General features: G+C 40.1%; 1 protein-coding gene across 4 annotated transcripts in view; it reads left to right on the forward strand.

Moving 5' to 3' along the window:
* Nucleotides 1-1,142: 1,142 nt before the first annotated feature.
* sorcs2 (sortilin-related VPS10 domain containing receptor 2) overlaps nt 1,143-27,812 on the forward strand; it is a 236,230-nt gene continuing 209,560 nt past the window's right edge. For 3 of the 4 annotated variants that reach the window (XM_037758032.1, XM_037758031.1, XM_037758033.1), the window contains exon 1: nt 14,271-14,980. In XM_037758032.1, coding sequence (XP_037613960.1) covers nt 14,684-14,980 — 297 coding nt within the window. In that variant the 5' untranslated portion in view covers nt 14,271-14,683. Of the gene's footprint in view, nt 1,614-14,270; nt 14,981-27,812 lie in introns of those variants that run through there. The other variant, XM_037758034.1, reaches the window with a different exon arrangement.

Raw genomic sequence — 27,812 nt, forward strand, 5'->3', positions numbered from 1 at the left:
AGGACAGCTTTTTAAAAAAGCCTTATCAAACAGATGTTTGTATGGAAGCCCATTTCTGCCATTGTAATAAAAAATATCGTATATATACTCATAAATATATATATATATTTTTTATTTATTTGCACATATATAAAACTGCACAAAATCCAGTCAATGAAAAAAACAAACAAGAAATGTGTCAGGAGAGGTCAAGAAGCCACAGGCTTATACAAACCTCCCCCAACCCAGTGAGAAAAAAAAACTATAACAAAAAAGGAAGAAAGATCTAAACTAACATAATTTAAAAAAATACATCAAAAGTTAAACAACAACAAGAAGTACACAAAATGTGCAGAAAAACCTAACCAAACAATGTGATGATAATTTCCTTTTAAAATGTTCTAAGGATAACGAGCTCTTGATAACATGTATTTTGGTTTTCCATATTTGTACACCACGATATCTGAGGGAGTACTGGATATATATATATATATGTATATGTATATACATATATATATATCAAACTAATGAGTTACTATCTCAATATATTGATTTAGTATCTCACAACCTATGTTGTTCTACATTCTTTATTTCTTTATTTATTTTCTTCCGTAACCTTTTTTTTGCAATGTTACTCCTACCACATTTTTCAACGTAGAAACTCCATTCAAACATCAAAACGTGCAGCTGAATTAGGACATTCGCACATGAGGAATTTTTATATTTCCTGAATTATTAAAGGTCCCATATTGTAAAAAGTGAGATTTTCATGTCTTTTATATTATAAAACAGGTTTAAGTGCTATATAAATACTTTTAAACTATCAAAACGCTCAATATACGGAGAAATACACACAGCCCGTATTTAGAAATTGTGCGTTTGAAACGAGCCGGTAGGATTTCTGTCCATTTGTGATGTCACAAATATAAAATATATAGATCATCACATGGTTTTAAACATTAACATTCTAAATGTGTCCCAGTTTATTTCCTGTTGCAGTGTATGTGAATAACATCAGCTGACAGGAAGTAAACATGGACCCAAGCTGTTGCCTAGCAACGCAATTCCGTTGCAATGCACTAAAACAGAGCATTTCAGACAGAGGTTACCCTCTGAGAGTGTGTGTCTGTCCATCTTGTGAGGATCTTTGTTTCCCATCTAGGTGCTCTCTCTCTCTCTAACTGGCTGGAGGTGTGGGTTCGGTCTGGGGTATGCCGGCTGCTGATTGGTCCAACAATCATCTCTGCATTTTAAAAATGCTCAGGTGCCCAGCAGTCTGTCAGCAGCCATGTTCGGTCCTCGGCCTCCAAACATTTGTGTTAAAGCTGTGATCTAGAGTTCAATTATAGCCTTGGTTAGCCCTAGTTGGCTTCATAATTGTGTAACTTGTTGTAGGTTTTCTTTATTGCTAAAGATAACACTTCAGTGGTAGACGTAATCTGCCCTCGTCACCCTACCCAAAACAAGGCCTACTTGTGAAAGACTCTTTTCAGCTGTCAGTTGGATAAAAACTGGCATCAGGGCATCACATCAGACTGAACTCTTTGTCCCTGCTCACCTTTGAAAGGGACTATGAAGTCATTTCAGTGTTCAACACCAAGAAGCCCCGTCGTCTCCTGCTGGAATCATCAAAAGTAAGCTCACATACAATTATGGACTAATGACCTATTTCATTATTACTGTTTATTGGGTATAGTTAATGTTCGGTGTACAAATTGGATTATATGCTGATGTTGCTGCCAGCTGTGTGTATGAATATGTGGCTGCTATGCTATGCTGTTTATGTTTGTCTTGTTGGATCAGAATCAGCATTTATAGGATAGAATAGAGATGGAGAATGAGCAACTATTGTTTTAGAGCAACAAAACTGACACATAAAAAGCTGTTTATAGGGGTATTACTTGAACTCCACCTGGGGACTGTAATAGTAGAGGAAATGTGCAGATATGGATCCATTATGTGAGTTTTCCACGCAGCGCTTTGAGTGACACTCCCAGTTATAGTCTGTTCAGTCAAAGACGTGTTGTCTCTGTCTGCTTCTCGTCAACTAATCAGTCTCACCGAGGATAGAAAGAAACCTTGCATGACCTTTCTCTCCCTCTTTTCCTGTTTCACACACACACTCCAATCTCCTTTTCATTTCCCATCTCTCTCTCGTCTTTTCTTTCATTGCACATCTGACAGGGCGAAGCTAATTGATGGGCACGCCATTTCTCCGTGCTCCTTCGCAAGCCCTGCGACTCCTTCATTTCACAGTAAGCGGAGCAGACAGGTTGACATTAAGAGCAGGTTTGTTTCATGAGGTGAAAGCATGGCTCTCTCTCTCTCTCTTGTTTCTGCTTTGATGAGGCCTCGCAGAGTCAGACTTTGATGTCTTGTCATTAATGAACCTCTTAAAAGACTTTGTGCTTCATGGGAAAGTGACTGGGGCAACGTGGTAGTTCCGAGAGTTACAAGCAGCTTTTCGTCGGCACCATTTGATAGAAACTCCTTCCACACTGATGTTGTTATTTTGAGTGTATAAGTTAATTATATTAGTTTGTAATGATTTTTGTATAGGCTTTTGTAGCTCAGTAGAAATATTAAAGGTCCCATATCGTGCTCATTTTCAGGTTCATACAGACTAGCAGACGGACAACACATGAGAGGTCTACTTCTGATTATCACATTAATATGTAACAATGTAGTCAACAGAAAATGAATGGCAACATGCTAAATGTGGCTCAAAAATCACAGCTGGAGATGTGACGACTTCCAACTTTGGGCAACATTTGGCTGCACAAAGAATACAAAGCTGAGGTTAGCATTGGTGTTATTTGACCTGCTATGGCTTAAGGTCAGAGCTAATGTTAAGTAGGCTATGCCGACTTTGCAAACACAAAATCAGTGAGCCATTGACACCATCGGCATTTTAACGGAAATTAAATCCAAGATTTGGTAGCTGTCTTTATTTTCTTGTAACATCACTAAACAACTGGCAATAGCTCAACTTTAGCTGTCACCAATTGGAGAAGCATATCTACTATATGTTCCCAGGGTTCTATGCTGCCAGGGTCTATGTTCCCAAGCTCAATATCCTCTTAATATGGAGCATTAAAGGTCCCATATTGTGCTCATTTTCAGGTCCATACTTGTATTTTGTGTTTCTAATAGAACATGTTTACATGCTTTAATGTTAAAAAAAACACTTTATTTTCCTCATACTGTCGACCTGAATATACCTGTATTTACCCTCTGTCTGAAATGCTCCGTTTTAGTGCATTTTGATGGAATTGCAACAGAATTGCATTAACATTGCTAGTCAACAGCTTGGGTCCATGTGTACTTCTTGTCAGCTGATGACATTCACATACACTGCAACCAGGAATAAACTGGGACACATTTAGAATGTTTTACGTTTAAAATTGTGTCAAGGATCTAAATATTGTATATTTGTGACATCACGAATGGGAAGAAATCCTAACGGCTTGTTTCAAATGCAGAGTTTCTGAATACGGGCTTTGTGAATTTCCCTGTGGATTGAGTGTTTCGATACTTTCACAGTATTTATATAGGATTTAAGCCTGCTTTATAATAACAAAAAAAACATGAAAATCTCACTTTTTTATAATATGGGACCTTTAAATCTAAAAACTGCACTTTCCTTCGTGATATCTTACTCGAAATGAGGAATATGTTTGAAAACGCTGCTGTATAAGGTCTTATCCCCATTGACCCTATCCTTATTTTGGCCCCTTTCCCATGTTTTTTTCCTCTACAAAGTTTGAGAGTGGTGACAAATGATGAGTGTGTTTGTTGGGTGCTTATCTGGGTTAAGGATTTAGTCCTTATGAATAGTCATTGTGAGCACTCAGCCTTGGGGATGGAGCGGGCGGCAGAAAAGAGCTGTCTGTTGTTTACCAGAGACTCTGGAACAACTTGCCTCTAAACCCGGTGTCATATAAAAGGGGCATAAACACCGACGGAGAGTTGTAACACTGGTGCACAGAGGAAAATAAACCTGCACGTCAAAGCCGGCTTGTAATGGAAGAAAGGTCGTGAGCGGGTGGGTGGATACAGACTGTTTGAAAGTTGTTGTTATTTTTCTTTTTCAGGCAAACTAGAAGACAACTCAAGGTTGTTCAATTATTCATGTTCGGGGATCTTTCCCTGAGCCCTTTCCCTTCTCATCCAACGAGACTAACAAGACCTTCACAGTTTTACCAAGAGGATGTTTGTTTTCATGGATATGAATCAGAGCAGGAAGATCGCTCACTAGGGGTCGGATGATGGCCACAGTTTTTAGATGGGCATGGTGTACAGAACACCAGCAGGGGGCATTCAAACACATGTTTTGATGAATGGACCTGGAGTGGTTCAGCTGATATGAGACATGGATGGAGGAATATGTGCAATAAACAACACAGCCCAGACAGGGGGGGATGCATATTAAGTGGTGGGTCTGGGTGTTGGGAATTTCCTGTATTCTGGTGAATTACGGCCTTTTCTGCATCAAGCTATGGTGGAAATGTCTTTTATTTATGTAAAGGAAAACACAAAATTCAGCCGCCAGGTGACAATTATGACAACATATAAAGGAATATAATGCAGTAAAGCTCTCAGTCATTCTGTATTGCTTTTAAATATTTATTCTCCTGTAGATGAACTTTTCTAATTTAATGTTAGTCCTTTATGACCTATGTCTATGGTAATAACGACTTGAGCTTGTTTATTTGCCAATTTACTTGTTTTAAATCTGCACGATCATGAAATTCACTTCTTTACTGGCGGACTACCAACATTAAAGGTGCATGCATGCCGCCAACTACTGTACCGGAGTGTAACATCATGACATTATAGAGAAAACTGCATATTAAACCTATTTAAATGAAGCCCTTTGAACCTGTTATTGTTTGTTCCCTGTCTCTAGCAGACAAGTTTGCAAAATCTAAAAATGATTACGGAAAATGATAATAATAGGCCTCATAATTAACCCCTAAGAGACCCCCATTTTTGTCTTTTTTAGGGGGGGTGCAAGGGATCTTTAGGGGGAGATAGAAGGTTAACAGTAGATGTTACATAGAAGTGGTGTACATCATCTGAAAACTGGGAACCTGAAGATTAATTTGAGATGCAGCTCAGGACTATGTCAAATTGTTCTAGTCATAAATCTGAAATAAACATGAATTAATTAATTAATTAAAATAAATTGTGAGAGTGTATAAGGGCTTAGAACATGATGGAAGTATATGCTGGCCATTCCCATGCTCTATTATGTCTCATAAGTCGTTGCAGCAATTTTGGGGTTGCAAAAATCTGCATGGTTGGTGTAATCCCATCGCAAGATGGTCTCTAGTATGTATTATTTATTTATATACCCTTTTCATTGTGTAGTGTGAGGTAAATCAAAAAGGAACAAGCTTTGTATTCTTGTCATGGAATTTTGTATTGTTTGTGTTTCAGAAAGATAATTGAGGTTGTCCTTTTTGTCTTTTATACAAAATAAGTGAAGCAACAATGATGATCAAAAATCATTCAAGGACACCTCTGTATTGAAAACAACATAAACTGCATGGCTTTACACAGAGTCAATTATTTTTTCAACAATTTTTCCAAATAAAGAGATTAATTGTGTAGTTGCTCTTGTCTTTTCTGTTCTCTCCTCTCCTCTCCCCGTCTTCCTTTTTTATTTAAAACGTGACACTTGACTGGATGAGGCATGAGGCATTTTTTCTTGGCCTATATATTTGGTATTACACTGCTTTTATAAGGTAGACTGTAATATTAAAATGCATTTTGATTATCTCCATAGTCTATACTTCTACATATTTCTGTATCATGATGTGGTTGAATATTATTTCTGGCTTACATGAGGTAATGTTGTTGTTTTTTTAAGATTATTTTTTTTGCTTTTTGCCTTTATTAGAAAATGAAGTAATTGTTTTACACATTCATAATAAGTTTGTTTTGTTTTTTTAGTCACCAATTGGAAAATCTACAAGTCACATCCATATTGCAATGAATTGTATATAAATCAGTGAAGTCTGCGAGTGTGCTGACGTCCAGACATTTGGAGTCATCCAAGTGGAAAACACAATGGAAAAACATTGGGGCACAGCCATCGCTTCGACAAATTCTACTTTGATCAGACAGCAAGAAGAAAAAAAGAATAATACAGTGCTGCAAGTCTTTTTTTGAAGCTTCAGTTTCATTTCCAAACTCTGCCCCATTATAAAATTAATCAGGGGCGATCAGTTGGGCATTAAAATCAGGCCTAATCTGCACAGTGTCCATCTTAATGACACTTTGTCACTTCTAACCCTCCAATCTCTTCCTAGACACACTAATATACCAATCTAAAAGAAAATAAATCACAATAAATCCTCATCAAACTCCTACTAATCATATATTCACACAAAAAGATGAACATACATCTACTTCTATATTCTCATAGATGGGTTAAAGCAACCAACGCTAGCAGCCATAACTCTGATTAGCCCATCATCCTTGAAGGTTTATTGTAGGTTAGTGTGATTGCGCTGAGAATTAAAGGCCGACCATGACGCAGCTCTGCACATCGCTCACCAGACATCAGCCTCGTCGCCCACCTCGTAACACAACACTGAACCCCTCAAAATGGATTAGCAAACCCCATCCACAGTCATATCTGCTTAAGAATTGAATTTATTTATGCTGGCACATGTAAATCACAAAAAAACTATTAGATGCATTAGATACAAAATGTTCCCTGTAACTTCTGGGCCATTGATTTAATCATTCAATTCACCTCTTAAGTAAAAATGTATACATTTGGACTGTAAACCACAGTTGTAATTTAATTCTATAAGCATGGATGCTGCTCTCCACCAATATGCAAGCGCCTTAATAGGCTTTACCGGTGCAAGAAAATCCATCACTGTTTTATCACAATTTTATGCCGTATAAAATGCATTCATCAGCTTCAATGCATACGTATTTGTGTATTCAACATAGGTAGGTACAGAGCAGACTGTACGTGTTGCTATGCGTGGAATCGTGAACATGAAAATACTAATACATTTGCACAAGCAAGCGCGCCTGCAGTAGTTGTTTGTTCATGCACTAGTGGCACCGAGGGACATGGAGGCATTGAAATATCCTTGTTTTTTTTTCCACTTTGAGTGTGTATCCAGCAGCCAGGGTGAGTTATCAACCTTGCTGCTTTTAATCTGGGATGACAGAGCATGACTGCAGGGGCACGGGGACCTGTCTGTAACAGGGGGTGGGGGGGGGGGCGAGGAGGGAACAGCTCCCGCGTGGTTCCTAATAGATGGTCACACCTTTTAGACCATGCAAGAGGAGATATGAAATATTTGAGTGGGCGAGCGCTGGTGTCTGTGTGCGTGGTTAAAGGTGTGTGTATAAGTGCTTTAAGGATCCTGAACCGAGGTAATCACCCCTCAGGGGTTCAGTGAGGTCGATCATTGGCTGCCTCATTATAGGGGTGGAACATCCCATTAAACCGTGTTTGAAGTATATGCCTTGTATTGGATCAAGGTGTGTGGTTATGCATAGAGGCCTAGAAATGATCCTTTAAATATGTATTTTAATAAAATACTCTTCACTTGTAGCGACACAGAGAATTACCGCTCGACTCTGCAGTTCAGCTTCGTGTTGTCTTCCAGCTCATTGTTTGTTTTCAAGGCCCACGACATCCTGTTTGGTTCACTCCCGCTGCTCTCATTAACCTTGTTTCCAGCAGCAGCAGGCAGCTGTTTTCAACAAAAAAAGCTCTGATAAACACTGACACAGTAACTATCACTGTATTAGCGAGAAAAATTGCCTATTCACACTTCCAGCAGACATGAAGCACGTTAACATTAGCATTAATTTGGAGTTTGTTTCTGGCCACCTGATGAATATTTTGCCCTTTTGGTGTTATAGTGTACAGTGGGTTTATCAAAGTTTTTGTGCTGAACACAAGCAGGCAAGGAAACCAAAACGATGAGCTAAAAGAGGCTAAAAAAGCTCCATAGAGCTGTGGGGAACTGCAGAGTTGCTGATAGGTTCATGTTTTACCAACACGTTCCCACTCCCAACTCATCAAATACGGCAGCTTGGTCCAGAGGCCCTATAGGCTTCAAACTATGACGTCAGTTTTGCACGTTTCAATTTACGTCTTTACTGCTTGGTTAGGTTTAGGAAACAATTGTGGTTTAGGTTAAAAAAAAATTAATATATAAAATAAAATAATAAATATATATATTTATTATTTTTATATATAAATATATATTTATTTATATATAAATATTTATTTATTTATATATATATATTTATTTATTTATTTATTTATATATATATATTTATTTATTTATATATGTTTGTTATGTACGTGATATAATAAAGTTACGTGGACTTTATCGCTCTTTATACTATTTCAATCAGGAGAGAACCCACGTCGAATTAACAATAATTTATTACATGGTGCATGATAAGAAGAATAGTGCAAAGTCTTTGTTGATTAGACTCCGTCGTGACGTAGTATATCAAAGGGGGGTAGTGATGCCGTGATGATATTAGGTATTTTCCCCCCTGGAGTCTCTCCTCGGTTCGCACTGAAATGACAACAGAAAGCAGCAGAGAGGAGAACAGTTTTAAAAACCGATTGCAACGATATGATTGGCTCAGGAAGCGTGTGGCATAATCAGTTTGGTTATCTAAGAGTGAAACACCCACAGTCAGCAGATAGGGTATAGGAGCCAGTATGGAGAGAGCGAGAGAGACACAGAAAGGTTGTGAATGAATGAGAGCGTAAGGAAGGTCTTCCTGACTGAACGTCCACATAAGCTTCATATAATGGGACAATTCTATTGTAAACTTCAGCTGCAAAGTCAGAGACACATTTCAGAGTGCATCCCCACAGCATGACCTCTTAGCAAACTAAATTCAGTAAATATTTCATGGCCCTCATTGAGGGGGTGCCGGTGGCATCGTCCCGTTTGTGTGTGATCGCAGATGAGAAGTGTGGATGAATAAAAGCTCGCCCTTGCATCATCTGAACGTAGAGACAGCTCAGGGGGAGGCAATCCTTGGGACGGCGGGAGTCTAGCTTGTTAGCGTGCTGCTGAGCGGCTGCAGAACGGAGCTTTGTTCGTCATGAAGTTTTCATGGATAATTGGATGTTATGAAGATTAATGCGCGTTAGTTTTACCAGAGCCGCGGGGAGAACCGCAAAGGACTTTGGCTCTCAACAGTTGTCTCTGGCCTCTTTAGTGGGGATTGTTGTGATATGATCCCTTGTTTGCTGATTGATTACCTCATTGATGAACTGATTTCTTCCATTCATTCACTCACATCTTACCTATTGTGCCACACTGTAAACAATTGCTGTTAATTTACATCAGGATTTCAACAGTATTAACCTGTTATTGTAACAGTTACAGTAACAGTTTCATGCAGTATTTTTTAATTCTGGGACCTGATCTGCACATGTGAGGCTTGTACATTGTACATGATTGTAACATCAGTGAATTAGCTCTGTTCTTCACTCACATGTTGTTATGGTTTGCATTCTGTGCTTGTACTCAGCTATAGACATGCATTTTGGGAAAGGTGTCAACAAGTCTATTATAGCCTTTTTCCTAACAAGTGCCTTTAATTGTATTTAGTGTGACTATTCCTATAACCTGCTAAGTCTATTCATTTAGGCAAAAAATAATTTGTTATAATAATAAATAATTAAAATGTATGTAAAAAATACAACCTAAATAGTGCATTAAAACAAATCAGTAAGATAATGTAATGAAAAACAGCTATATAACTATATAACTGTAAAATACTGTGAAATTAATTAAAAAAAAAACAGTTCAAACTGTATTTTTCATTGACATTACAAAGCTGTAAATTTCAGCGACAGTATAATAATGTTAATTTTACAGTAACATAAAGGCAACCCCACTGCCAGTTCTTTACCGTTATTATACTGGGAAATTCTTAACAGTGCAATGGCTCAGTACAATCTGTACCAAAACTGTGCTCTTACATAACCCTGGGTTGATCTGCAGTTTAATATCATTTAATACAAATTATTCCAATTAGAGAATGCAGAACGGTGACAGTAAATCTATGTTTCACTCATTACTATTATTTCCCCATGTACACTGTAGACTGTAATACTCAATAACGAGTCAACCACAACACCTTCCATATATTTAATGGCATTCCTCTGGGTAAAATCATATCCACTGCAGACAACATGCACCTCTAGTGTGTCTCTTTTTCAGACTCTTACAACGTAAATGTTTTAGAGTTCAGGAGCGTCACACAGAACATATTAGACAGGAGGTTAAAATAGTACTACTTTTGCATTCTTTTCAAAACAACCCCCCTCCCTACACACACATTTCCACTGTGGTATGAAATATTTAAATGCAAGCTCCAGTTTAAAAGGTGCAATTACAGGCAGTGTGCTTGCTGGCAGTAGAAGGTCATGGAGGGTTCACGCTCTGCCATCATCTGCCCTCCCTCACTTGTGCATGAAAACTCAAAGTTTAAGGCAGAGAATAGACCCTATTTTCAAGATCGCAAGTTAATTTGAAGTCCTGCCAGATCAACTAGACAAATAGGGCTCTCTTCTGATCTGTGAGTTCTGTAGGCATCACATTTACAGTTTTGATACATAATCTAAATGTTGACTGAAGTATTCAACGTTTTCCACGCACATTCAGTTTTTACAGTGCTGTCTGTTGAATTATTTTGTTTAAATGACTAAATAAGTAAAAGAAAATAACTAATAAGAAATCATTTGAAGCATCCTTGATGCTGTGCCCCTTCCTTGCTGTCTCACATTACCCAGTTGTGCTTCTTTGACTTTAGTCTGCTGGGGTTTATCTCTACCAAATACAGTATTTCTAAACTTTAACTAAAACGTTTGTGGATTTTCAAGGAAACTATAAAAGAGTTAGAGAAGGGATGCAACATGTAGGCCTTACACAAAATCACTATGACAGCGTGACAGTGTGTTCTTATGTTCTGTCCTCTTCCTCTCTCTTTTCTGGAGCACTGATGCACCATCTGCCCCCAAGCCATCAAATATTCAAACTGACTCTGCTCTTCTTCTGCCACTCTGGACACCTGAGTGCACTGATCTGAGACCAGCTGAGCCAACAAACATCGCCCTCTCTATTTATTCCCAACCGGCAGCAACAACAGAAGGACTCTGCGGTGTAAATAATTAACAAAGATCACCTTTTCAACACTGATCCTGCTCATAGGTCACTAAGAGACATTCTGTCTTTAAGGAGAGGTTGTGCTGAAATAATAATGCCCAACTTGGTCTCCTACAGATTATGTTAACCCCTAAGAGACCCGCGGGATCGCGATCCTGTTAAAAACTTCTCATGACACATTTTCTGCAGGAGGTTTAAATTTCATCAAAACATGATGGTATATGTTTTTGTTTAGGCAATCTGAAGGTCTACTTACAATGGATTGCATTAGTGACAAGATTTCATGCTGAGAATCAAAAGAATAAAATCGCCATACTAACTTCTTAATCCTGTCATGCCATAAATTATTGTGAGTTTCGTATTTGTACTTAAAGGTTCCCATGAAATTATTTTTTTGGCCACTTGGGGGCAGTGCAAGTGTGCCTTAAATGTAATGCTGATGACGTAAACAATTTGATATGGCTAACGTGTTAGCAAACAGTTGCCTTTTTAAACCTACAGCAGACATACAGCAGAACACAGTTTGAGCTGCACTCGTGGTTGGATTCAACGCACATCGCAGTGCACTGCGCCCAAAGCTCAACCACGTGGAAGCCATTGGCGAGAGCCATTGGGAAAAAAAATGGGTTTCAGAGCACAGTTGTGGTCTCCCACTGTGAATTGCAACTGTCTTACTGTCATAGCTCTTTTTAGCTCTGTTTTGGTCTCCACCAACACCTAAAAAAAAATGTGACTCTACTAAATGCTCCAGCTGATCATTGAAAAATAAATTACATTCAATGTGATTCTATTTTAGTAAATCAATTAAACATGAAAACATGTCACATGACATTGATAAAACCTACAAGATACAATTTAAACTCACTTAACCCGGCCCTGTTTCTGGGGTTTGGTAACTGGCTAGTGTGCCCGAGGTATAGTGGAGTAATGTCTACCTGAGCAGAGAATGAAGTCTCTCTCCCTCTGTATGTGTTGTAATCAAAGCTTCTCTGTGCTTTGTTGACATAGCCGGGCCAGCCATGTGTGCTTTTGGTGCATGTCCGTGCATGTAAGCGCGCCACACTGGCTAGCTCATGGCCGCCACTCTGCATTGCTCTCATACTGCGGTTACAGCTGATAGCTGTTAGGGTTGTACTGTTAGCTGCCAGCAGCCGGTTCAGCCGTCGCCATGTCGAGAGCCGTGCGGAGGTACTAAATATGCTCTGAATTTCAAAGTCATCACTTTAAAAAAAAAAAAAATGGTTTATGTTGATCGAATTAACATAAATTAACTGCACGAATATTACATATTTAATGCAGTACTGCTGCATGATGATATTTTCAACAAATTTGTTTGTTTCTGGGCAGGAAATGGTGAAAAATCATTGACATTTGACCCCTGTCAATCCCGACCCACCAAGTCATGGATTAATCCAGCCTCTAGCTATAGTTGGATAGGAGGACAGACACAGAGGAGAGCTATTACTTAGTGGGATCAAATGTGAACTATGACCTCTTGGCCAGCTGGCCACCAACACGCAGCCAGTGAGGCCGTGAGGAGGATGAGTGGACTGATATGCAAATAAGACTCGGCAGTGTCTTTTTGCAGAATGTTTTCAACTGCTTTTAGGTCATCTGATCGTTTTTATCTTTTAAATTGGGAGCATAAATCAAATGAAAAAAATAATATATTGGAAAGCTGAAACAAAAACAAACCAGAGAGAGAGAGAGAGATTAGGGCCAACCGTCTCTAAGCTGATTGATTGGAGACAATTTGGAATCGTCCTCAGAGCCTGTGATGTCTTAGTCTTGTTTCACCTGCTCAAATGTAGTTAGTAGATGTGGACTAGAAGCTTCAATAAGTTACACTTCACTGGCTCTCCTGGATCTGTAGAGCTGTTTCTTAATGTCCTTGGGGATTCAAACTGACACACAAAAGATCACGGGGTTAAACATTGTCCCAGTTTGGGTTGATACAACACAGATGTATTTGGCTATACTGAATTATTTATCTTGTACCATTTTAACCCCGTTGGGTTATTTATCTGAACAACAAGCTCAAATTTTACCTTATAACTGTCACATTTTTTGTTAGTCCTAGAAAGCGATGTGCATATGACATACAAAACTACAAAGAATACAGATATGATTAACATACAGTACAATTAGTGACATTAAAAAGAGCTACATTAGATTATAACAGTTCCATATTTTAGTTTGGGTAAACAGTAATACACATTAACACTGGGCCAAAACAACCCCTTCTCTTGGGAGTATTTCCATGGGTTTGATAGAGTTTTATTAATCCTTTCGAGTTCTTACTTTAAATGCAACTTGATGGATGGAAGATAATATTTAAAGGGACTGTTTGTAACTTTTTTACACGTATAAATCTACCGGGTTGGGTGTGGCTACGCTGTTCAGACCGCCTGCTTGCCTTCACTCACACACCGCGTGCATTCTCACTCCACCTCACATGCATGCGCGCACACTACACACTACAGAAGACTTCGTAGCTCTGAGAATATCTAGTGAATGTACAGTGGACGTTTGTGCAGAAATAAATGCTGCAGCTCCTCCAGACCAACAGAGGTTTCCCGTGTCTTGTGAAGTGGTGGGGACTCCGCAGCGAGAAACATTATCGTCTCCGACCGGGTGCCGGTGTCTCCCTGCGGCCGCAGTCGGAGACGATAACGTTTCTCGGGGCTGAAGCAGGAAAAGCCAACACTAGGATCAGCAGTGATTCATGGAGAGACCTTCGTCTGGTCAGCTAACATTCCTGCCAAGCAGGTGAAATATAGAGTGATATTATGGTTTTAGCTGACGTGTGTCGCCTCACTGTTTTGAGCGATGCTCGTTCATGTCTATTTAGAGCGAGCCCGACGCTGACTTTCGTTGACTTAACGGCCACAGGTGTCGCTGTTAACAAGCATTTCTGAAAGTTACAAACAGTCCCTTTAAGCAAGGGAACCCAAATTGGATAAATTTAGATGCAGATAATTTTGGTGAACTGTAAAATACAATAGATAATAGTAATAATAATAATAATAATAATAATAATGCAGTGTTTTCGTCATATGTCAAATTTAAAATGTGAATTCCTCATGTGGGGATTTTTTTATTTAAGGTTAAAGGAATACATACACATACTTGTGAAGGGACATACAGACAGCAACAACAACATATATAAAACAAACAAAAAAGAAACATAAGAAGAAAAAAAAGTACTACCCGTTGTAATAGTGCAGTGTCAAGAGATAAGTTCATATTCATATCCATGCATACATATATGATTCATAACATCATGTGTGGACTCTTGATGAAAGCTGACTGAGTTGAGTCTCAGAGGTGCTGCAGCTGTTGGACAGCAGATGGCACCACTGCGCCGTCCTGGTGGCTCCAGCTTGGCACAGAGACGCGTCCACGTTGTTCCTCCCTCTCTCTCTTTCTCTCTCGGCGTTACAGTATACCTATCTATCTTCCACGAGCATCAGCAGTCTCTCCATCAGTCCTCCGCGGTACTGAGCGCAGTTTAAAACATGGCATCTCTGCTGCGCCCCGAACAGCCGGTCGTCTCCTCCACCGCTGCTGCTGCGCGTCTCTGCGTCTTTCTGTTGATCTTCTCGGCCTGGATGTCCGTGCCGGGACCGGTGAGCTGTGACAGCACCGGGGCTGTGAACCGGAGGGAGGACCGTGCGTTTGATAGGAGCTCACCCCGCTTCAGGAGAGCGCTGTCCCGGGAAAAACAGATGCCCCTGATCAGCAGCTCGTTCGTACTCAAAGGGGATGCGACGCACAACCAGGCGATGGTCCACTGGACAGGAGAGAACAGCAGCGTGAGTAGCACTATATCCACCTAATGGTTCATGCACCATCACCATCATACCTCTCTTTGTCAGCCCTCCACCCTCCCATCACTCCAGCCTCATGCACAAGTTATTGTTCTTGCAGGAGGCTGCAGACACACAGTGCGCGTCTGTCATGCGTCACGGTGTGGTTTTTACGCATCCAGGTGTTTCCAGCTGGTGCCATGTTGTCTGGCATCATGCTTTGTTGAATAATCAGGACTTTTTCAGAAACGTTTTTATGTCAGGAAACCCCACAAAGACATGTATAAGCTATACACTCTGTCGACTTCCATTACATCACATGGTGGCCCAGGGTCCGGAGCATCTTGTAATGGTACATGTCCACAGGCTTCGTGCTTTCCACGCTTCCCATTCATTGTCTATGTAAGCAGCCGCGAAGCAATGCATTGTGGTAGCGTGGCGGCGCGATTTGAGAAACGGAGCAGTCACAACGCCCGCTCCTCATTTGCATAAAGTTGAGGTCTAGTCTACTTTATGCAAATCATGGGCGTCCGACACGACTCGCTGCCTCTCGAAACGTCCGAGAAATCTTTTAAACTAAACGCTGTCGATCCAAAATAACGACAGATTCATCAACTGCGTGGCTTATTTCTCGCCTCGAATGTTTTCAGAAACACATTTCGGTGAACTATTTTCGTGAAATAAGAGAAGAAAGTTTCCAAACGAGCCTCCATACTGGTTCCGGTTTGAAAGCTGGGAGCAGCAGCCAACGGCGGGAAAGCATTCGTCCAATCAGTCGGGGACAGCCTGTGTCTAGTGGCAGCCCACCAAGCGTCCGATGCTTGGAAGCGGCGCGTCCCCTCGCGATAAAAATGCCCCTGTGGACACGTACCATAATTGTCCCGTCCCGTCACGATCCGCTGGTTCATGCACCATCCCCATCCCCATCACATACCGCTCTTTGTCACTACCCCTCCACCCTTCCATCACTCCACCCACACAGCAACACATCACAAGTTATTGTTCTAGCAGGAGGCTGCAGACGCACACTGCGCGTCTGTCATGCGCCACGGTGTGGTTCTTTACGCATCCAGGTGGTCCAAGCTGGACGCGTGGTGCCTTGTTTTAATGCATCATGCTTTGTTGAAGGATAAGGACGTTTCAGAACGTTTTCATGTCAGGAAACCCCACAAAGACATAGGCTACACTCTGTCGACTTCCATTACATCACATGGTGGCCCAGGGTCACGAGCATCTTTGTAACTGTCTGAGCAGCGCAGGGAAAAGCAGAGTGAAACATACTATTACCTATGTCCTTTTGATTGAACTTTTAAGCTTATAATTATTAATATTCTAATAAAATTTGAATATATTTGACTAATTTTCCAATTAGTGATCCTTTTGAGTTCTTACTTTACATGTAACATGATGGATGGAAGATAATATTTAAGCAAGGGAACCCAAATTGGGTAAATTTAGATGCAGATAATGTTGGTGAACTGTAAAAATACAATAGATAATAATAATAATAATAATAATGCACAGTGTTTTAACCTAAAACTGACTTGGAATAGGCTTCGTCATATTTAAAATGCAAATTCCTCATGTAGAGACACTTGATTATTTAATAATAAGCATCCATGTCACTGATGACATTCAGAGGTCCAAGGACGCTATTGTTGTGTGAGCACAGTGGTGGAGACGAGGAGTCACACGAAGCCATGACTAAAATATTGATGGAGCTTTTTCCTCCATGAATTTTGCAATGCCTTGTTTATTTGCAGTTGTGCCTTTACCGTCAGTGTCTGCCCATATGCTATGCACTTATGATAATGACTGTTTTTGTGGCAACAATGTGGATTTCAGACAGATATCAGAAAATATAAAGTCCCACTGGGTTTGAACAGTGATGTCACCGGAGACAAAACTGGCCACAACGTCTGATACATTCTATACTAAAATCATTACTTATATTCCTGAGACACTGAATTAAGGGATATTTAAGTGAGTACGTTGGAAATCAAACACCATCGTGAGGAATATTCTAGTGGTTTTCCTCAGGGCCAGGTCAAGTGAGAGCAACCACACAATGTAAACAAGAGCAGTCTTTGTGATGGATATTGACAGACGCCGGGGGGAATTTCAGTGGTGCATGGTGTCTGGTGGGGACATCACTTGTTATCAGAGCCTTTTTTGTTAGTATAACACATTGCTGTTTTACTGCCCGGTGGCTGCAGGATAAAAAGAACAAAATGACATGAAAGAGAAAATAATCTGACCGTGAAACAGCCAGCAGACCTATTTTGCTCAAATTTGCTGGAGTTTCATGACAAATTAATTGGTAAATAATGTGAACGGTGACATTTGCAGGTAACATTGAATTAATTTTCTGATTATCAACAGCGTGCAAGAGGGATTTAATTTAAAGCTGCTCTGGGCACTTTCACACATTGGTGGGTCCAAATGAGTGCAGTGCTGCCTTCTTAGCAACTTAATTTCTATAAAGCTACTGTATAATGGAGTGCTACAGGAATGAGTCCTAAAAAACAGAAATGAGTTAGCATTTTAGCACTTCCTGTTCCCTCGTCTGGAAGTCGATGTTTTTTTTTTTTTAAATGTGTTTTAGTTCGATTTTAACGTTTTGTTCTACGATATAAAATACGTCAGTAAATATGAATTTTGAAGCTTTTATATGTCTTAAAAAGGCGGTTTCTAACAAGTGGCTAAATGAGAATACACGTCATCACGCTGACTCATCCTCCTTTACAGCCTCGTTGTGTATACTTGTGTTAATGTGACCGTGGTGTAGTTTGTTTAATAGCCTAACGTTAGCTTTTGACTTCTGGCGACTGCATTCACATTTCAAAAATCATAAAAGTGGTGTTCATTTGTGGAGATTATCTTGCTGAACAAAACGTGTAAGTATCATAAACGTGTGTTTCGCTACAGAGCTTATTTTCTGCAGTAATCCCAAACCCAATGGAAAAACCCATTGGCTTTTAGTCAAGGGAACCAAAGTGATACTAACTTCTGGTTTAGCCTACAAATATACGACTTCCCTGCACCGCTCTAGAAGACGTTGATACGGCACCACCACTCACTCCTTCTTTTCATTGGTCCAGTTGTTGCGATGGCAAATGACCAATGGGCACTCCTCGCGATATGCGTCATGACAAAGAGTAACTTATAGAGTTATATAGTTACGTAGTAACGCGGTAACGCAGTAACATAGTAACTTAGTAACACAGTAACTTAGTAACACAGTAACGTAGTAACACAGTAACGTAGTAACACATTAACGTAGTAACGCGGTAACGCAGTAACATAGTAACATAGTAACTTAGTAACACAGTAACTTAGTAACACAGTAACGTAGTAACACATTAACGTAGTAACGTAGTAACGCGGTAACGTAGTAACACAGTAACATAGTAACACAGTAACGTATTAACGCGGTAACGTAGTAACGTAGTAACGTATTAACGTGGTAACGTAGTAAGGCAGTAATGTAGTAACACAGTGATGTAGTAACGTAGTAACACAGTAATGTAGTAATGTAGTAACATAGTGATGTAGTAACATATTAACGTAGTAACAGTAATGAAGTAATGTAGTAATGTAGTAACTTAATAACATAGTAGTGTAACACAGTAATGTAACACAGTAATGTAACACAGTAATGTAGTAACGTAGTAACACAGTAATGTAGTAATGTAGTAACATAGTGATGTAATAACATATTAACGTAGTAATGTAGTAACAGTAATGAAGTAATGTAGTAACTTAATAACATAGTAGTGTAACACAGTAATGTAACACAGTAATGTAACACAGTAACAGTAACGTGGTAACGTAGTAACGCAGGCTGTGCTCAAATCACAGATGAGACTGAGGCCTGTCAGCTGGTTAGCAGTCCGTTGGACTCGGTAGTGATATCCACAATTTTAAGTGCTAATTACAATTAGGCTACCAAATAAAAAGAATACACCAGAAACACCAAGGTTATATTGTTTCATTTAGCCAAAGTTCATTTTGAAATCAGTTTGATCAAACACTCGGACAAACTGCCCAAAGTCACTTTTGAGGACAAGGCACTACAAATCAACAATTCTAGTACTTTGGCATTTCAGACTGGCCATTTAAGTAATTAGAAAAAATTACATTCTCCCAATGGACTCCAGCCTTTCTGGTGATGAACTTCCCTGTCTCCATCTCTTTTTAAAAAGAAATTAATCGAGGCAATAAGGCCTGCAGTAATCCCAGCGATCAGGCTCTGCCAGCCATAGGAAGTCTGACTTAGCCTATCTTCCATTAACTTGCCGTGGATATGTACTCTGAAAGGTCAATGAGACTGAGTTCATCCCAGCCTAATAAACACAGACAAATGGTGCCATGCAATTTCCTTAAGGCTGACATTTATGAGTGGTGCCCAGATTGATGGGTGGGAAAATGAATCTCTTGCCTCCCATCTTGTTTCATCATTGTGTTTTTAAGTCTTTGAGGTTCCAAATGGAAGTCACTGATGAGAGGCTCAACAGCAGATGACTTCTGATGGGTAGTCAGGAATATGATATGTTTCTGAAAACATACATATCACTTTCTCTTTTGTTGTGTTCCTTATAGTGATCACTACATCACTACATCATCATTGTAATATGTGTACGTTTGTGTTCTGGCCGACTTCCATCTCTCGCCAGGCTGCAAAGGTTTTTTTGACAAGAGGATGAATTGTTCATCTAAGCTTCATAGTAAGCGTGCTGTTATTGAAAACAGCTCTTGTGTGCTCCCCTCTGTCTCTGTAGCAACAACGGCGACAGACACTTTACTTTGGCAAGCCTTGATTGGTCAATTGATGGCTTAGAGCATAAAAGAGCTTTCCCTCAGGCATCCCCCAGAGGTGTCCTTGAAGAGCAGAGATAGCAGGTGAAGTGTGTCTGTGTGAGTGTAAGGGGATGTTTTAGAGTAAGAGCATGCAGATATTTAGGGAAAATAGAAAAATAAGTGGATGTGGATTCTACATCTAAATACAAGTAAAAAAGAAAATACTGCCTTTCCGTCAGGTTCTAGATCATCAGCATTATACTAATCTAATACTGAGGAGGTCAAAGGTCACAGCCACAGCTCCTTGATATTATTCATAAACTCTCAAAGATGGAATTTCTAAGACAATAACTCCGAAGAGATTTTTCTGTACTACTTATTATCCCGCGTATTTTGTGTCTGTAATTGTCCATAGTAAAATATGCATGTACGGCATCTCTAATTAAGTAAATATCAAAGAGACAAAAAGCAGCAGGCTTCAATATCTAGCTTTGGTTATTATCATGACATTTTGAGCTGCTTTTTCACAAAGAATAACTGTCAGTTGTTGTTATTATTAAGGAGAATGTTTTTATTTTGCCAAATATCCATGGGGAAAATTACCACATTTGTTAGTTTCTGTAGTTGTTGTTGTTAATTAAATTTAATTATTCTAAAATGCAGAAACATTTTCTAAGGAAAGTGCTACCAAACACCTCATGTTCACAATATTTTGATACTTTCAAGACCTGGGCCTTGAATCAGTGCTGTCTTAATGAACATGAATTTCTGATAGAAACACGTAAATGCAACCACTTAAAACATCAATGATTTATTGTTACACTTCCATAAAGCTGGGTGACTTATAAGTGAAAGGTCTGAAAAAGATGGGTCCAGATTGAAGCAGCAGATGCTAGTATGGGTCAAGCTCCACAAATGCTGGATCCTACACTTCCCATAATGCAACTCAATAGTCTTTTGGCCACGTCTTTCAAACATCGCAACCCTATTTTGAAAAAAATACTCTCAACTCAAGGTCCACTTACTAGCTTTAACAGACAACTACAAAAAACTACATCAACTGATGAAGACTTTATTCATTCATGGAGCCCTGCAAGTCACTGCATTTTCTACAACATTGTCCTGTAAATATGTCAGAATAAAAGCCTCATGTTAACAAATGAAGGAATTCTGTCCACAGAAAAAAAGGTGTTGATTTAAAAATAAATATTCTACAGATACAGACATTGAAACTGTAGTAATGTTGCTGGTATGATGTCAATATACAGTCAAAAAATCACTTTCTCTGTTGCTGTGAACCGTGCGCGGCTGGCGTTAAAAATAGGCGAGACCTCGAATCTCTAGAAGAGACGCAGCTGAAACGCAGCCAAGCTGCGCTGCTCACGCGGGTTAATAAAAAAAAAACAACAGGTTCCGCACCCGCCACGCGCTGCTGATGTTCCCTGTGTGGCCCGAGATTTAGGCCCAATCCCAATATCCACATTCACGGACTTTCAGGCTCATTCACGCAAAGTCTGCGAGGGATAAGAGCTGTCTCACTGTCAAATCGTCAAGTGCATGAGGGCTCTCTCACAGACGCATGTTGAGCCCTTTATGCACACTTAGGGCTTAGCGTTTAGGGCATTGGGATTGGGTCATAGACCGCACCAGTTTCCACTTGGATTGTCTCATTTGATTACAATGTTATAAAATTTTACACATTGGATCTCCAACATGCTGAGTATGTACAAGTGATTTTAATATTAAAGGTCTAACGATTCAGGATACTAGGATATTATTTCCAATGAAATAAAAAATACATTATTATTCACTGACACAGACATAAACATGCATGCATGCATGAATAGCTTGTGAGTCCCAGAAGACATCCTGGGAAGAGACATGAGGCTGTATTACATGATAGCAGCATTGTGAATGAAGAGAGCCTCCACTATTGAAAGGACTCTCTTTGTTCCTCTCTCTCTCCTCTCTCTGAGTTGTTGATCAGCCCCAGGGAACTCTGAGCTGTGTTCCTCTTCCCTCTATTTCTATCTTCTCTCTATGGTGATGAACAGCATCACTGTGTGTGTGTGTGTGTCTGCGATGGGTGCATTTGTACCGGCGAGGAAACAGCACTCAACATTTAATAGGGTTTCTCTATTTTGCGTTTATCGATTGTTTCACGGAGAGTAAGATTATACATTGGTATTGCACTCGCACCGTTTTTTAAATTTGCCAGTCTGTGTGCTTGCATGTGTGTTGCTGATCCCTGTGGGCTGTCCCACAGTAGCCTAAGTGATTAATGAGCGGCACAAGGGGCGCTGACAGTCCAAACTCTCTTGCCTCCCTCTGATGCCATAGGGGAATTGTGGGTAATTCCTGCCACTTCCCGGTTTAAGAGCCCTCCTGTGTGGGAATAAGTGAAAGTCGACGAACAACGCTCAATTTATGGACTCATAAATGTTCAAGGCTTTAACATATAAAAACAGTATAAAAGTAAATGGCAATCACTTCATCCACTGTACATGTAAGCTTCAGTTGATATGACCAGGCTGAGAGAAAACAGTCTGATATGCAGCTTATAAAACAATCTACAAACAATGTACAGCTTTATTCTGCACTTTAGTCTATTTTTAAAAAAAAACGTTCCACCTCAGTTCTTATCCCGCATTATATTCCATATTTGACATTTATTAATCCCCTGGTCTCTGTATCTACTATATTTTATTATCCAGCACTATATAACTATTTGCACTATATTCACATTTTCTATAGTCCCGTGTCTCAGTTGTTGCCCTGCACTATATTAATTTTTAACAGTTTGTTCCTCATCTCCTGGTATTTTTATATCTGATATTTTTATATCTGATATATATATATATATATATATATATATATGGTGGTGTATCTTGACAAGTTGATGCTCATAAACCTGTGATGGTGGTGGTGTGTCTTGCTCCTACTAGCTGCTCTGTGAGACTGTACCGAGGGTTCTTTTGAGCTAAATACTATGACACAATGACAATGTTAATATATTGATGTTTAGCAGGTGTAATCTTTAACCAGGTTTGCCATTTTAGTTCAGCAAGCTAACATATTCTAATCAGCATGAAATACAAAGTGGATATCAGCTGAGGCCGATGGGAAGGCCATTCGTTTTGCAGGGTATTTGCTCATAAACCAGAATATTGGACATGATGATGCCACTAGCTGAAAAGAATCACCTTAGTTATTATATTTCATCCTTAGGGTAAATGAATGTCTGAACCAAATTTCATAGCAATCCATTAAATGATTTCACTCTGACCCAAAAATGTCTACTTGCTGGTGGAGTTGTGAAAGGTGAGGGGGATTGATGCACCTTCAATGGACCGTGTTCCAAACATTGTGCCAATCCATCACGTAGATGTTGAGATATTACACAGGATGAATGGTCAGCGGATTATTAGTTTAAATATATTTGTCATCACCATCCCTCCTCCTCATCTTTCTCTGCCTCTTCTCCTTCTTGGGTTGAAGGTTCTTTACGGTTCATTTTGCTTTCTATCCGTAGAGAATATGAGGTGATACCACTTTTAACCCTCATCTTCCCCTCCTTCTTACCATCCCCTCAGGGTACCTTGCCAACACTACCTTCAGATTGCCAGCATTGTTTCAGCCAATCAGGTCAAAGGATTATCCGCCTGCAGGATACATTTAATCAAAACACGGCATTGGTTGAATTTAAATCGAGCCTTTAGAGGGAACCATAATGTTTTATAATCAGGTCCTTTATTTGCATGGTAAATCATGCAGGTGTGTACACACACATATATATAAGCGGTATCAAAACAGAGCCATGCACTCTCTCACCAGTCACACATGCATGCACATGCACACACACTATCTCGTCTCCAGGGTCCTGACTTAATGTGAAAGGCATTTGTTCACGCTTGACATACTGAGCAGACAGTTCATTTGGCCCCTGGTTATTCTGTGGAAGGAAAATTGTTTGCACATGTGAGGAGAGCCTTTCTCATCATTTATCTTGTCTGCCCTCGTTCATCCTGCTTAGAGAGACACTCCGAAAACCCCAGACTGGAAATCATCAGACTTGTTTGCTTGGTTGTCCTTTGTCTCTTTTTAATGTGAATCCGTCACTGTCTTGAAAATTACAAAATCCAGTACCACTCACTACAGCAGGCTTTCCATCCAGCATGGCTGTCAGGACACATATATAGGCTCAGTTTGGTGTCCTTCTGCAGCATCAGATGGCTCTTGGCTTCCTCACATGGATGACTGATTCCTGCCATGTCATTATGAAGGTTTGATAGTATTTCATGATAGTCAAAGTAGTTTTTCAGGAGCTCAAAGATTCATGACAGTGACAAAAAAAATGTGAGAAAACTGCATCCTAGTGCTGGATGTATTTGTGATGGGCGATCAGACTACATGTCACAATAACGCTTCGTGCACACTGGGAGCGTGGCGGCTGCGTCGCGTGGCGGATGCGTCGCGGGCGGCTACGTTTCAGCATTCGTGTCTGCTGCGTGTCTGCCAGCCCTTTCTTTCAACATAGTTTGCCTTTCATAATGGACATTTCATTTCATTATAAATGTTATTTATATTTATTTTAGACAGAAAGTTTAAGAAACGTGTAGTAATTTGTAAATAATAGTAATAATCCCCAATTAAAACCCCGTACATTATTCATTCATGGAACCGTGCAAGTCACTGCATGTTCCACAGCACTGTCCTGCACATATTTCCGAATAAAATCCTTGTGTGAACAAATGAAGGAATTCTGTCCACAGAAAAAAACGCTTAAGGGCTTTTATTTTGAAAAAATGAAAGCAGAAAGTGTTGATTTAAAAATAAATCTTTACTTTTTTTCATCTCCGTAACATATTCTACATATAGACATCAAAACTGTAGTAATATAGCAGGTATGAAGTTAATATACAGTCAATAGATCACTTTCACTGTCCGTTGTTGCTGTGAACCGCGCGGCTCGCATCAAAAATAGGCGAGACCTTGACTCTCTAGAAGAGACGCAGCTGACGCAATACATGAATACTGTATATCTGCGTTCGATCTGTTGGCAGAGCTGACACAGAAAACAATAGTTAATTGGAAACATAAAAGCACTGTGGGATGATGGAGTCCTTCCTCTTAGTATGGCCTCAGTGTTGGCATGGGACAGCTCTTTGCCACTTGGCGGTAGCGGTAGCGTTTGCCGCTTCGATGCCACAGTTGCATTGCTAATGAGAACTTGGGAAGGCACAAGGAGCAGCATGCTACTGTTACTGTATAATCAAGTGTTTAGTGATGCCAGGTGGATGCTGGCTGCCCAGCAGAGAAATAAAAGCAGCGAGGCACGTTTGTCTTACAGGTTGTTCCGAGGCTGCTGGCAGCGGGACTGAGAGATTGTTGTCTCTTTGTTCCTGCAGTGCTGTATGTGTGTGAGGAAGATGTGTGTGTGTGTATGTGAGGTCTATTGCTAAACAACTACCAACTCTTCGCTTGGAAAGGTGGAAACTCTTAAAGGCAAAATTACTCAATATAAGCACGTGTGTTTGTGTGCATGCCTTTTTCTGTGTGTGTGTGTGTGTGATGGAGCTCGGGGACTACTGGTTGCCAAGCGACAGCCAAACAAGAAGTTGGCGAGCTGCGGCACACAAGAAAGCCCCTCATCTCGAACATCCCAGACATTCTCCCCAACTTTCTTTCCTTTGTTACGGTACTAAAATGTAGCCAGCATGCGTTCATTGTTTTTTTTCTCCAATTTTGTCCCTGTAAGGGAGGGCTTTTATTTTCTCTCATATCTTGTTGTTTTGTGCCTCATCGTCTTCTGCAAAGTTGGGCTGCCGTGGTTGAAAGCTCCTGCTCATGTTGCCCTGGCAACCCACACTGGAATCCTGTTGGGGTCTTCCAGTGGTTTGGTTTCCTGATCTGAATTCAGAGTGGCCTCTCTCGCCACGCCTCGCACTTCTCCCAGGTCCTGCTCTGGCACTGATATGTGACAGTCATATTGAAATCCTCGTATCTACAAATGTCAACTTTTCAGGAAGAAAGGAAAATTAATGCAGTCTTGCCACCCATTAGTATTAGAATGTGGATTTATGATACGCAGATGATGTGTATAATTATCTCTGTTATACTTTTGAGTGTAAACATTTTGTCTCGTTCAGAAGCCGACAGTTTCTTTAACTGAAGACAAAATGTTCAAATGACTAAGATTGGAGTTGAGAAGATTTCACTTGACAATAACAATATGAATAGGTTTGCAGTATTTGGCTCTGAAAAAAAAAGCTTTTGTTTGTGTTATGTGTGTATGTGAGGGGGAGGTGTGAGATGTGTGTGTGCCTGCCTGCCTTCCTGCACCTACTATAGGAGCAGTGGGAAAGCTCTGCCTATAGAGCTCCTCTGAGAGTTGTGAAATGCGGCCCAGCAGGGTTTCTCCAGTATTTCACCCTCCCAGCAACACATTTAGAGATTGGATCTTCTTCCCTCGGTGCTAAGCCGTCCCCACTTTCTATCAAACCCCCCTATCTGAACCCCACCTCTCACCAGGGACTGGAGTATTTTCAGTTTCCATCGTAAGCCAATTGCACATAACAACAGCATGGAGCCTTCCAAACAAGTCGGGCGTTGGAACAGAAATATGGATACAGATATAAGACGGGACTGTCTGCATTCTTGGTTATGATTGGCTGAGGCAAATACGAAAATACACAGTAAACACACAAAGCGGTTGCATAACAGTTTACATATATATATTTAGAATATCATATCATACTCATGGATTTTGGATCAGTTAACAGGACTTTGTTCATCTAAAATAAGTGTAAATATTTCCCCACATATTTCCATATGTGCTTTGCTGGAAACTGAACATGGAAAAGGTGCTTGGAGACTGTCATCCCGAGTGTAATGAGAGTGTAATCTGTTGTTAGTTCAGATGGCTAATACAACGTATGTTGACATTTTCCTGGACACGGACTTGTAGTGGCCTTGTGAATTATGACTTTTGTCTATCAGGAGCAAACACAGAAGTGTTATATGGGAGCTGATTGAGATGGATGACTGTGTTTGACCTTGACACGCGATATCTCTGTCTATTACACAGCTGTGTTGAATACTCGATTCCGATTGGTCAATCACGGTGTTTTGCGGTCTGTGATTTCTGTATTAAAGACCGTTGCTATGTATAACAGAACCGTTGCTAAGGGCGCAGCTCTAATATTGGACTGTGGCGGACCGTTTTTGTGTCAAAATATTGATTTCTTCAGTCAGTAGCCGTGTAATCAGCGGGATAATGTACAGTTAGCGTGTCATTGTTGTGAAAGAATCCCCTTCAGGGCGACGCTGCACCCCGATGCAAAGCGGGGATTCTTTCACAACAATGACCGGCTCGCTGTACATTATCCCTTACTTGTTTCCCATCTTCTACAGACAGTCAACGTTGGCTTCTGTTAACCATGACCATTTGCCATATTTCCCTAACCATTTATTCAACCCCAACCGCATTTATTGCCCCAACCCCTAACCAAGTTTATGCCTAGACCTAATCAAACTTTAACCACAGCAGTGGCAGATCAGAAAACATCATCAGTCATAGAGTAGGAATCCTTTTTTGTAGCGGTTGTGAAAGGCACTGGCTAACATGCTGTGCTGTCGATTGGGGTATCACATTAGAAAATGTTCATAATGTATCATTTAAAGACAATCGCAAATAACATATTTTGTTGTTTAGTTTGGAGGACTTGTTGTACGGTTGGTGGTGTCACCCTTGGGTGGGGGTCTCTATTTGGACTTGGGGCCATCTATACTGATTAGTATTTTGATTAGTTTGCATATTCCTCTAGGATTATATGATACATTATGAAATTGATGCATATTCAATGTGTTTTGTATGAATATGTTTACTGATTTGGGTTTTGTGTGTGTATGATACTTACAGTACAAGGAAGTGGAATTTTGTAATCACCCATGGATATTGGGCATTGTGTCATCATGTATATTTAATTAATTATTCCATCAAGAGACCTTGAACCAAAAGTGTCATCTTTACCTTTAG

The sequence above is a fragment of the Sebastes umbrosus genome, chromosome 22 (assembly GCF_015220745.1).
Source record: "Sebastes umbrosus isolate fSebUmb1 chromosome 22, fSebUmb1.pri, whole genome shotgun sequence".
In the NCBI taxonomy this organism is placed as follows: Eukaryota; Metazoa; Chordata; class Actinopteri; order Perciformes; family Sebastidae; genus Sebastes; species Sebastes umbrosus.